Raw genomic sequence first — 12,598 nt, 5'->3', positions numbered from 1 at the left:
TGTCAGTGGTGCTAATGTTATGGCTAATCAGTGTACAAATATACTGTTGTTTTTACCTCAGCGCAGACGTTCAGCCTTTGGTTTGGAGTCTCAAGGTAATTCGTCACTATAAAGAAGACTCGGTCCCCCTAGAACAGCAAAAAGACCAAGCAATGCTTTTAAAGGTAATAATGAAAACATGTCCGCATTGCTGTGAGGACATTATATATGCACTTTGTTTTTAAACAAATTGGTTCTGTAAGGGTTCCTTAGCTAAAGCACTGGTTCTAAATTGAATTATCTGAATTCAGACTGGTGTCTTGAAATACAAGGAAGAGCTCTTGTAGACGTAGATGTGCAGTAAATTGTTCTTTGCCTGAGTAATGTTGCTTCTCTGTGATGGCCTCTAGCACAGAACCCCAATCAGTCCTACACTGTAAGTATTGGGACACCTGCTCATTTGTTGTGTCTTCTGAAATCGAGGCTATTAAAAAAAGATTCTGCTTTTTATTCTGTCTAGGAGACATGCTGCCAATAGGTTCATGTTTACCTGCTCCAGAGAGTCCTATTCTCTTGGCATTACTTCTCTATAGGGACTAGACAAGCTGTATGTGTGTGTGTGTGTGTGTGTGTGTGTGTGTGTGCATTTGCACATCTGCGTCAGCAATGGGTGCAACCTAAAGTAGAGGAATGCATTTATTAGTAGGGGTGTCCACAAATAATTGGACAAAGAGTGTGGTCAGGACAGAGTGTGAGCAATATCCCTATGAATATTTATTGTGATTATGATTAATTAATCATAATTAATTAATTAATTAATGGGGCAGTGGTGGCTCAGTGGTTAGAGCGCCGGGATATCGATAACAGGGTTGTGGGTTTGATTCCCGGGCTCGGCAAGCTGCCACTGTTGGGCCCTTGAGCAAGGCCCTTTACCCTCTCTGCTCCCCGGGCGCTGGAGTTGGCTGCCCACCGCTCTGGGTGTGTGTGTGTACTCACTGCCCCTAACACATGTGTGTAAGTGAGTGTTCACTACCAGATGGGTTAAATGCGGAGGACACATTTCACTGTACAGTTCACACTGTATAGTGACAAATACGTGCACCTTTAAATCACAGTGTGGCTTTCTGAGCAGGTCGTGGGTGTTATCAGTACTACTACAACACTCTAAGCACATGTTTCATTACAGAGGGCTGAATGAGTCATGTTTGAGTGGATGTAGTGCAGTGCAGTGCACTGTTATCGTAGTTTTCATAGCTTTCCCATTTTTCCTTTTATCTCTCCCAAATTGGCACTGTCAACCAAACCACCAAGGTGCACCAAGGTGTCCAACTCTTCATGCAGTATCATGATATTACACGTATGCCATATCACTCACCCCTATGATCATAGTTTACATGAATTACCCCCATTAAGAAAATATGGTTATGTCCTGCTGAGGACTTTCACTGAAATCTGTCCTAAATCCATAAACCAATTTCAGTCTTTTTAAATCAAACAATAACCCTGCGGTTATTTCCAGAACACGTTTAATTAAAGAACAGCATTACCTTGGCAAAGGTCTCTGAACACAGAGTGCCTGCAAGCTTTAGACTCCTCAGCTTGTTCATAACAGACTTTTCAGATAAATCTAGTTGTCAGGGCCTGCCAATGGTTAAGTGAATCTCATCAATTAGAAATAAAGCTTAACAGTGTGTGAGGTAGTGCAGGAGACGCTACTGCTTCCAGTTTGCTTGTAGCTTGCAATGAAAAGTGTACAAGTGTGACAAGTTTTGTACATACACTGTAACAAATGTAAAGTCAGGCCAACTTAAAAAGATGAAAAAATACTGATTACAGAGTGTTTTTTGGAGTAAACTCACATCCTTCACTTCTGAATCTCAGTTTGATCCTCAATACATATACTGTTGAGCCTCAGACACATTAGTAAAGGAGCTGCAGCTGAAATTGCTTCAATATTTTGTAGGTACAGTAAATATGTGTAGTCTGCGGCTCCTCCTACTCAATTTGTTTACTGTTTATTCCCATCTGCAGGTTATTCCGAACCTATACCACCACAGTCCTTCAAATTCAGGTGTCTGAGAAAAGGCCTTCCTGTTCTCAGACACCTGAACTTGGAGGACTGTGGTGGTATAGGTTAGAACTCCCCCATCACATGACATCGCAGACTGGGAAACCTTCAACATGGGAGTGCTGAGCCCTTACTGGGGTTTGAACTTATGATCTCCTCATACTTGAGTATAAGAGGCAGTTAGACAGGTGTGCCACTCCAGAGCTTTGGACCCATGTACATTTCTGTGTCCAAGAAGAACAAAGAGGTACATTTACTCAAAACTGTGTTTTTATGTAGTGTGATTTTACATCCTAAACTGGCCCTATGGTCTAACTGCTGCTCATTCTCAAGTGTGAGGAGATCATAAGTTCAAATCCCAGAAAGGGCTCAACGTTCCACTGTCAAAAGACTCCCAGAGTGGGGACATCATGTGATGATGTGATAACCTGCAGATGGAAATAAACAGCAAACTAATTGAGGGGGAGGAGCCGCAGACTAAATATCTTATGCAATATTTAATCAGATTCAGATGCAACTTAGTTACTACTGTTGGCCGAATTGTGATGCGAGTTAGGAGAACTTTTGACTAAACCAAGTTGAGTTTGTTTAAAAACTGCTCTGTAATCAGTTACTGCATCAATGTAAGTTGGTCTTACGTCAAATGTTTACAGTGTATCTCATTTATTGGTAATCATTTCTAGTGTCTGCAATGGGTTTACAAAAGTAGAGAAATTCACGAATTAGAAGGGGTGTCTGGATACTTTTGGACATAGCGTATGTTGGAGGTCAGGTTCTGATGTTGAGCAATTAGTTCTGGCACAGAACTTATCCTAAACATACTGAATGGAGGAGCTCCATCATTCCAGAGAACATATCTCCACAGCTCCACTGCTCCACAGCTCCATGCAGGGGAGCTTTATATCTCTCTAACCTTTGCATGATCTAGACTGCTTTAGAGTGATATTGGTAGTGCTTTTCTATGACGATTATACAAGCCTGTCAACAATCAGTGCACTGTAATGTAGGTCATTAGAAATGGTGTCTGGATACTTTTGGACATATAGTGTATCTGAGCTAGATATGCCCTAGGATGGCCTGGTATCTGTAGACATTATGAAAGATATGAGATGATAGGACAATATTATTGAGTATTATTGTTAATGTTGAGGATATGCTGATGTATGTTGAGCACGTCTGGATTTTAGAGATCACTGCATGTGAAACTTCCTGTGAACTTCCTGTGCATGAATGTAACCGTCTTCACTTCTTATTTAGTCATACAGTGAACACCCACACACTGCTACCTTGATTATTACACTATGACATGGCACATGACACTTATCTTCTGGGAAGGCCAAATGATTTCTAAGAAATTCAAAATAAATGTCCTCTTTAGGAAGACCATTGCTGTGAGGATTTGGTCAGATGTTGGATGATCACCACCCCACCCCACCTCATCTCCAACTCCCCAACTCATCCCAAAAGAACTGGATGAAGCACCATCATTCCAGAGAACACAGTTCCTCCACTGCTCCACAGCTCAATGCTGGGGGGCTTTATACCCCTCTAGCCCACGCCTGGCATTAGGCAGCATGGTGCCAATAGGTTCATGTTGTTTATCTGCTCCAGGGAGTCCTATTCTATTGGCGTGCATTGTGCCTTTGCACATCTGTGTCAGCAATAGGTGCAACTTGAAGTAGCTGAATGCATTCATTAAAAGGAGTGTCCACAAACATTTGGGGATATCGTGTATCTAGGTAAACACAGCCATGTGAGCTCTCCCATTGGTAGGGATCTCAAGAGCCGGACTGAAAGGTCTGCTTATTTAACAAAGTGGCAGTGAAATGTACCTGTCAGTTTTGGATTTACTAAGAAATAATTTACTATGAAATAATTTACTAAATAAATTACTATGAAATAATTTAATGAATGCGTTAGTGTCAGTTTTGGGGCACTCACATTTGCCCTTTGCATTCTACTAAAATTGATTGTGTTTCAGCTCGATTGTTTTTTATATTTAAGACTAAAGCCACTAATTTTATCTACAAGAGCAAAAGTACTTTTTGGTAAAATAAATAAATATATAAATAAAGAGAACAAAGAAATGCAGTTTGTTTACAGATGCACTCTGAGGCTCTTCTGAAGAACGTCAAGTTAATGACAACTACAGTTACATTTACATTTACATTTATGGCATTTAGCAGACGCTCTTATCCAGAGCGACTTACAAAGTGCTTTGCTATTTACCCAAGAAAAGCCTTAGCTAGTTAGAATAGACTAATAATTCAAAAGATACCTCTAAGCTTAGACATTACTAAACACAAGACAATAAGGTAACCATAGTCTTCTCATCGTCCAAGTACTCTCTGAAGAGGAGGATCATTAGTCTGGGTTTGAAGACAGCGAGCGACTCTGCTGTTCGGACACCCAGGGGAAGCTCGTTCCACCACTTTGGTGCCAGGACAGAAAAAAGCCTGGACGCTTGTCTTCCGCGGATTTTGAGGGATGGCGGGTCGAGCCGAGCCGTACTTAAGGTGCGGATCGGCTTTTGACCATTGCCATCAGATACGGAGGGGCTGGTCCGTTCTTGGCTTTGTAGGCCAGAGTCAGGGTTTTGAATCTGATGCAGGGAGCAGCTACAGGAAGCCAGTGAAGAGAACGCAGCAGTGGACTGACATGGCTAAATTTAGGGACATTGAAGACGACCCGTGCCGCTGCATTCTGGATGAGTTGCAGGGGCCTGATGGTGCGCAGAGGGAAACCAGCCAGAAGAGAGTTGCAGTAGTCAAGTCTCGAAGTGACGAGAGACTGAACAAGCACCTGGGCGGCCTCTCTAGAGAGGAAGGGTCGAATTCTCCGGATGTTGTACAGGAGAAATCTGCAGGACCGAGTTACGTTTGCCACATGACCTGAGAACGACAACTGATCATCCATGACTACACCAAGGCTTCGAGCTTCTGTAGAAGGAGTGACCAGTGAGTTCTTAAAGGTGATGGCAAGATCGTTTTTTGGTCCAGCAGTTCCCGGGATGTACAGCAGCTCCGTCTTGCTGGGGTTGAGTTTGAGGTGTCTAAAAACATGATGATGACATGATGCTCACATTAAAGTATGTGTACGAGCACCATGACTTCTAAATTTGCTATCAGAATCATTCAGGTGTCATTTTTTTGCGCGATGGTGTGGTGTATCAATCACTGTTTTTAGACACCTGCTCACCCAGCATTTCTTCTGAAATCAACGGTACTAACAGGGAGTTTGTTCCCCCGTTTGATGCAGTAACAGCCTCCTCTTATGGGAAGACTTTATACTAGATGGTGGAACATTGCCATGAGAGCATCAGGTAGGTGAGGTCTGATGTTGAGGTCTGATCAGTTTTGGCACTCATCTTAAACATACTGGATGGAGCTCCATCCTTCCAGAGAACACAGTTCCACTGCTCCACAGCTCAGTGCTGGGAAGCTCTATGCCCCTCTATCCATTGCATTATCTAGACTGCTCTAGAGTGAGCCATTATATTGACAGTGCTTTGGCAGATTATTGGAAATTAGTGTCCGGATACCTCTGGACATATAGTGTATCTGAGCTAGTTACTGTTTGATCTCTGTTGTCTTAATCCATAATTCATTCAAATGCCCTAGGATGGTCTGGTATCTGCTGCATAAAGACATTATGAAAGATATGGGATGATAGGACAAGATTATTGAGTATTATTGCTAATGTTGAGGATATGCTGATATATGTTGTTCACTTCTTGATTTTAGAGATGACTCCTTATTTAGTAAAACAGTGAATAACCATTCATTATTCTATTACATGACATCTTTGTCACAAACACAAACTAAGATCTGTGTCTAACTGCATCCTCAGGGCCATGTAGGTTGATGAATAGCTTGGTGAATTCTGGTAATCAAATAAAGAAACATGTCTGTAACATTTAGCCTTGTTTGTGCTCTTTGTGAACTCTAGTAATGCTCTCATTTCTTCATTATTATCTATCAGGATTTTTCTCTGTGGTATCTAAACACAGCCAAGCGAGCTCTCCCATTAATAAGGATCTCAAGAGCTGGACGAAAGTAAACAAACAAAATTCTGGAACTCCAACTCCTGCTTAAGGTCTTGGAACTTCATTATTTTTGGGAACGCTCCACAGGGAGGCTTTATACCTGTCTACCCAAAGCTTGACATTAGGCATGCCATTCTATTGGCTGTGCTTTTCTATAGAGACTATACAATGTGTGCACCATTAAAACCTGGATGTCTGGACACTTTTGGACACACATGTTGAATGGAAAAATCATGCAACCTCGAAGCACACTCACCTGAGAAGGTATAACATAGTCCTCTGCACCCCATACCTGGAGGCCGAGCTCTGTGCTGTTGGTGAGAGCGACACCTTTAAGCTTGGTGAACACAGAGCTCTGGATGGCCTCTTCTCTCTCTTGGTAGCCTTTCTTCCATAAGAAAACCCACCTAGAAAAGGGAAGAGAATATGGTCTGTTGCGTCTGTAAGTGGGAAGCCACAATTGTCAGAGCTAGGCCCTCAGACACCTGTATGACAATGCAAATGCTATAGGATTCTAGTAGTATGTTGGCACCATTCTAATAGCAATGCATATTCACATTCTGGCTGTTCTAGATTAAGATTTGAAGCTTAATATTTATTAAAACTTATTGACAAAAGTATTTGGACGCTTGCTTATTCATTGTTGCTTCTGAAATCAAGAGTATTAAAAAAATGTTCTGCTTTTGTTGGATGAACTGTGTCTACTGTCCAGGGAAGAAGACTTTCTGCTATTTTTGCAGAGCATTGCTGTGAGGATTTGATTGCATTCAGTGACAAAAGCGTTAGTGAGGTCAGGATGTTGGATGTTACCACTCTACCTTATTATCTTTGACTCCCCAACTCATCCCAAAAGTATTGGCCCATCCATCATTCCAGAGAGCACAGTTCTTCCACTGCCCCAAAGCTCAATGCTGGGGGGCTTTATACCCCTCTAGCCCACACCTGGCATTAGATTCATGTTTATCTGCATTCATTAGAAGGGGTGTCCACAAACATCTACACCCTTTACCTTTACCTTGTTTGTTGCAGTTTAAGAGTGACTCTGTATTTCTAACAAGTGGAAACCTGATCAGGCTACCACTCATATTCACAGTCAGTGGCCTATTTAGGACTTCCACAAGACCAACCACTGGAAATAAGAGCCTGGTTGGTGGGTCCCACTGTCAGTGGCTAATTATGGAAACTCCCTATGAAATAAGAGCAGTACTACAATGCTGATTGATGATTGTATTAAATAAAAATACAGTATTATATGCATTTCTTTAGTTCCCAGAAATCATTAGGGCTTTTCTAATTGCCTAAAGGCCCTGGAGAGTTCTCCACTGCTGTTGCATGTAGAGGGAAAGTTTTAATGTAAATGCTTTCAAATGCAAATGCATTCAAAAGTCATAAGTAATGTATCTTCGGTCAGCACGCCAAAAAAAAAAAGACAATAAACGACTGTAAAATGTCCTTCTTTATGCCAACTATTCCCTCTAATGTACAGTAAGTACGGCTTCACTTCACTATTACACATAGATTTACAGAATTTGAGACTTACCAAAGAAAAATAATCTTTTCATTTTGCACCAACAGCTAAACAGGTAGGTGAATGTAGTGTTAGGAGTCTTATTCAAGGACTCTTATTGGTGTAAAGTGGTGAGCCTGCCCAGCCAGGGACCTGAACCCCTGTCTGCCACAGACAAGGCAATGTTTTTACCCACTATGCTCCACCAACCATCCGTTTACATGATACCAGGGATGTCCTGATCCAATCCAGTGACTCAGGATCAGGGCCAATCCAGGGCTTTTAAAGGCTTTTAAAGCCTGATCCACTTCCGATCCTTTGTTTAGGTGCCATAAACAGACATGATTCTCAGATGCTGCAGTGAGGAACGTCAAAAAGAGCTTTATTTGAACTGATATACCGAAGTGTGGTGATGTTACCAGTTAGCAGCAAAATCAAGGCTCTTACTGAAACTTTCCAATCCACCTTAATTAGTAATGTACACACTGTAGCTTCAGCACTATAGACTTTTAGCACGGTCGCTGTGTCGTCACGTCCGACTTAAAATATAGTAGCATCATCGAATTTCCGGCTGTACCGTTTAACAGAGTGCTCGCCAATTGTCAGCCTCCCTCAGAAATCCTCATTAGGCTTCAGCACATTCAACAGGAGGGCAGTTAATATGTCTGTAAGTCTCGCCGAAGTGCATTGTGGAAAACATTTGTATAAAACATTTGTATGACCCTGCTCGTCTGCTGTAGTGTGCTGTTTCAGATGGTGGAGCGTCTCCGAGTCACATGATGAGCAGAGCTTTTCAGCTGGAGTTGAGCATGTTTAAACTGGATGGAGGGGGAACTTTGGCCAGTGTGTTTGGGTGTATTAAGGGTGTGTTTGGGAAAAGGCAGTAGCCTTCGCCATTGATTACAACATGACTGGAATGCTGCTATAATGCTATTCACGCATAAATGGACAGGGAAGCGCGATAATGATCTATTAAAGGTGGAGTGGAGAGTTACTAAATGAGTTGAGAATGTCTGATTATAGAAACTGTTCACTAAAGATACAGTCATTTACTAGTGTTAATTAACAGCATGTCTTAACTTAGTCGTGGGGCTGCATTATTTGTACAAACACAAGGATCGGATAATGGCCAAAAGTCAACATTAGGGTACTCGGATCAGATTGGGGAGCAAAAGAAAAAAGACTTGATCGGGACATCCCTACATAAAACAATGTGTTGAGCATACCATTCACAACCCCGTCTATATATCGTCACTGTCCAATGAAAAACGTGAAAATGTTTTACCTTTACTTTGAATGGAAGTCAATGGAAAAGTTGAGTTTATTCCAAGTAATTTGGAGCATTTCTATTGGTCTATTTATAAAGGTTTATTTTCACATTGTACAGAGAAACTACAGGGTTCAAACGATGGAGAAAACTAAAAACTGACAAAAATGGAGATGGTTGGTTTTAATTGGACAGCAGCGATATGGACAATACTCTGCAGAATGAATACCTTTTCAATGGATGTAGAAGTTTAGCCCCGCCCATTCACGCTAACATTTAAGGTAGTGTTTCATTCTGTCTTAAAGGCACAGGTACAAAAAGAGCCGGTTCTCAGAAACATTCCTGGGAATGGCTAAATAAATAGGCGGGGTTAAACTGAGGTAGGCTGAATTGGTGGGGATATGTAAATGAGCTGGTTCTTGTGACATCAGAGAGACAGTGAATTCACAACAGGCTGTTTTTAGGTTATATAGATGGACTTTATGGACTGTTGAGTAAACAGTGTATTTATATATAACCTCTAACATCATTATTTCAATAATGTGTAAAAATAAAGTTTTCTATAATTATTGGTTAGGGGTTAGGAAGGTTGGAAATTATCATGCACAAATGAATTAGGACTTGTTTTGGTACATAAACCCACATAAATTGCACACAAACATTGGTTCAGGGTGATAAAGGCTATAAACTATATCTATAAACACAGGCAGAAGTGCACTGCCCAGTTGAATCAGCATCAGCAGACAACTTCCAGCCTGAAAGCTGAGCGTCCTTTTGTACTTCAGACAATTTACGGTCAGTAAAATTGGCTGTAGCATCGCTTTTAAAGTTTCCAATGTCAGTTAGGAAGTGTAAGGACACGGGAATGATGAGTGCAACTCCTCCGCAACTCCGCTGGCATGTGTATGGTGCTGTAATGAGCACTACTGTAATGAATTAGAGATGAGCAGAGGTGCCACAGTCTAATAAATCTCTGCAGCACAAAATGGACTCAAGGGACTTCTCCAAAAAAAGGTGGAAAAATATAACCAACTCTACCAGCTGTAAAATGACTCACTACACTCCATCACTGTGTAGACACTGATATTGAGGAGCAGCTATACTGAGCACTTTATCATGATTGTGTATTGCAAAGCATTTCTTTGGGCTTATATAATCCCTCTGTTTTCTTATAATTATTATTTTTCTGCCATGTAACTCCTTCCACAGTTTTTGAGATATCAACGGAGGTAGCAGAATCATTTTCCCATAGGAATGCATTCATATATGTCCATAAACTTTTAACCAAAAATTCATACTTCTTTACTGGCCACATTACTCCAGTTACAAACACTAGATTTGGCAAAAGCGTAGAACTAATAGCATAGTGTTATGCTTTATGAACCAACCCGACATGTGTTTTCGTAAAATTATTGTACATTACTTCCCCATTGGAATGGCTACACTGACGATGTCACTCTCCCACACACCAGCTGGAGGACCTGCTATAGAGGAGCTGTTGGACCAACCATCCTTTGGGCAAAGGTTTTGGCACACCACATTTTACCACACCTTTGCCATAGCAACACCTCAGCATCCATCTAGCAACAGCATAGCAACCACCTAGGATACCATAGCAACCATTAAGCACCACTGTAGCTGCGCAACAGGTCTAGTGCCTCTGCCGGCTGGTTGGAGTGTGATGTGTAGCTCGCCCCATCCACATGTGTTTCCATCTCATTCTTCTCCTCTAAAGTGTCCTTTAATCTCCAGAAGGCGGGGCTACACTTAGGAATAAAGTGACCGACAGCCTTGGCTGGAAGCGAACAGTCGTCTGCTGAATCTGCATATGTCCTTTCTGTTCATTACATGGGTTGTAGTGGACCTTACATGAGCTGCACCTTTACTGTTGTACTTACATTGCACTTACTGGACAAACTGTGAATCCTGCTTCTGCTCTGTAAGTTTAATGAAGGTGGTCTGAGACACACTTGGTCTGAGAGAAGGGGGGCGGGTCTACCAAATGAGTAAATGAGTCCGGCTCTGGCTCTGATTGCAACTTTGACAACATGGCGGACAGTATTGGCTTGATTTCTATGGAACGGAAAAGAATGGAACCACGGCGACCGTGTTTTCTATAGTCATTGATATGACCTGATTAGCTAAATATAGCTGCGCAACCAAGCTGCGCTTTTCTTTTTTTTTACTTTTTATTTGTGCACACATTTTAAAGACAGAGCATGCATTTAGTCAGAACAAGTAAATGACAGGGGAAAGGAGGGAAAAAATGGGGTGGGGTGCAAGAGACATATGCGAGGTCATGGGATAACAGAATTTGGTCATTCGAGAGTCAATATGAGCTATCCTTCCTGTTGTCTAAATAAACGCACCACTTTCCCCATCGTTTTTCTCCCAGCTTCTTCTGAAGTCGGATGAAAAGAGGCATCCATTCTAAGAGGTGCAGTTGTTCAACAATACTGACAAACAGACTGGTAGATCTTTCTGTAGCCAACATTTAGTAATGGCCTTCTTGCCTGCTGCCAGTAGGATCTTTAGGAGGTGTCACCATTGCTCAGTTCATTGGGGCAAAACTGAGATACAGACTTGTAGAAGATGTATTAATGCCAAAACCCAAAACGTTCAAGATGATTGCTGCTACAGCTTTCAAAAATGACTGAATAAAGGGACAAGACCAAACATTTGTGAGTATGATGAGCCTTAGGTGTTCCACATTCTCTCCAGCAAATCCTCATTTTGCTCTCAGAACAGCCTCCGTTCTTCATGGCATGGATTCCACAAGACGTTGAGAGCATTCCTTTGAGAATTTTGAGAGAACTGGTTGTAATGTAGATTAAACCAGTTTTAGACAATGTTGCTGTCACGTTGGAAGTAGCTGTTTGAAGATGGTAAACTGTGGTCATGAAGGAATGCACATGATCAGCAACATTACTCAAATAGTCTGTGGCGTTCAAGCCATGATTGATTGGTATTAACAGTCCAAAGTGTTTCAACACAACACTCTCCACATCATTACACCACCTCCACCAGCCTGGACTGACCACACAAGGCAGGTTGACTCCTCATTCAAGATCAAGAATTCATCACACCAGGGTTTTCCAATCTTCAGCTGCCTAGTTTTGAACCATTCTCTGTTACGATAGGGATAGTCAATTCACTGGTCCTGGAGGGCCAGACCCCTGTACAGGTTGTTGATGGAACACACTGTTGCTCTGGCACTCCAGGACCTTAACTGATGACCCCTAGCTTGGATCAACTGCAACCCAATAGCTAGAAAACATGCAAACATTCTTCAATCTTCTCACTTTCCATATTTTCCATGTTTTCCCCAGAAACAAGTGTTCTGCATTTCTTACGTCCTCATCTACCTGAAGTGTTATTTGTAGGTCATGGCTAAATTCCAACCTGGATCTAAGCCCAAGACCAATTCGGCCTTCGCCTGCTGGAGCCAGTCCTCTCAGACAGGCCTAAGTGACGAGAAAACTCTTGGCGCAACCGAGAATCCTCTGGATCTTGGCCTCAATGACAAGTCATCCTGGACCAGCCTGAGCTGTATTGAGTGATTTATGCTTTTCTTGGCAGTGTAAATTAGGCATGTATGATCAAGTAAGTAAAATATATAAAATGAATTACATGATGAACATAAAAAGATTGTATATATCAGTTATAAATAAAAGTGTCATCTATTAATAGGATCCTTCAAAAGCTGGCAGAAGCATATTTGAAAGCATTGCA

The 12,598-nt window shown here is 41.7% G+C and overlaps 1 protein-coding gene across 1 annotated transcript in view; it reads right to left on the bottom strand.

Moving 5' to 3' along the window:
- Window positions 1-12,598, bottom strand: part of p2rx5 (purinergic receptor P2X, ligand-gated ion channel, 5) — a 30,156-nt gene that overhangs the window by 13,934 nt on the left and 3,624 nt on the right. The window contains 2 exon segments of the mRNA XM_072660923.1: window positions 57-128; window positions 6,349-6,499. Of these exon segments, the coding sequence (XP_072517024.1) occupies window positions 57-128; window positions 6,349-6,499 (223 nt within the window).

The sequence above is a fragment of the Salminus brasiliensis genome, chromosome 1, assembly GCF_030463535.1.
Source record: "Salminus brasiliensis chromosome 1, fSalBra1.hap2, whole genome shotgun sequence".
Lineage (NCBI taxonomy): Eukaryota > Metazoa > Chordata > Actinopteri > Characiformes > Bryconidae > Salminus > Salminus brasiliensis.
This window is presented reverse-complemented; position numbering and strand designations above follow the sequence as displayed.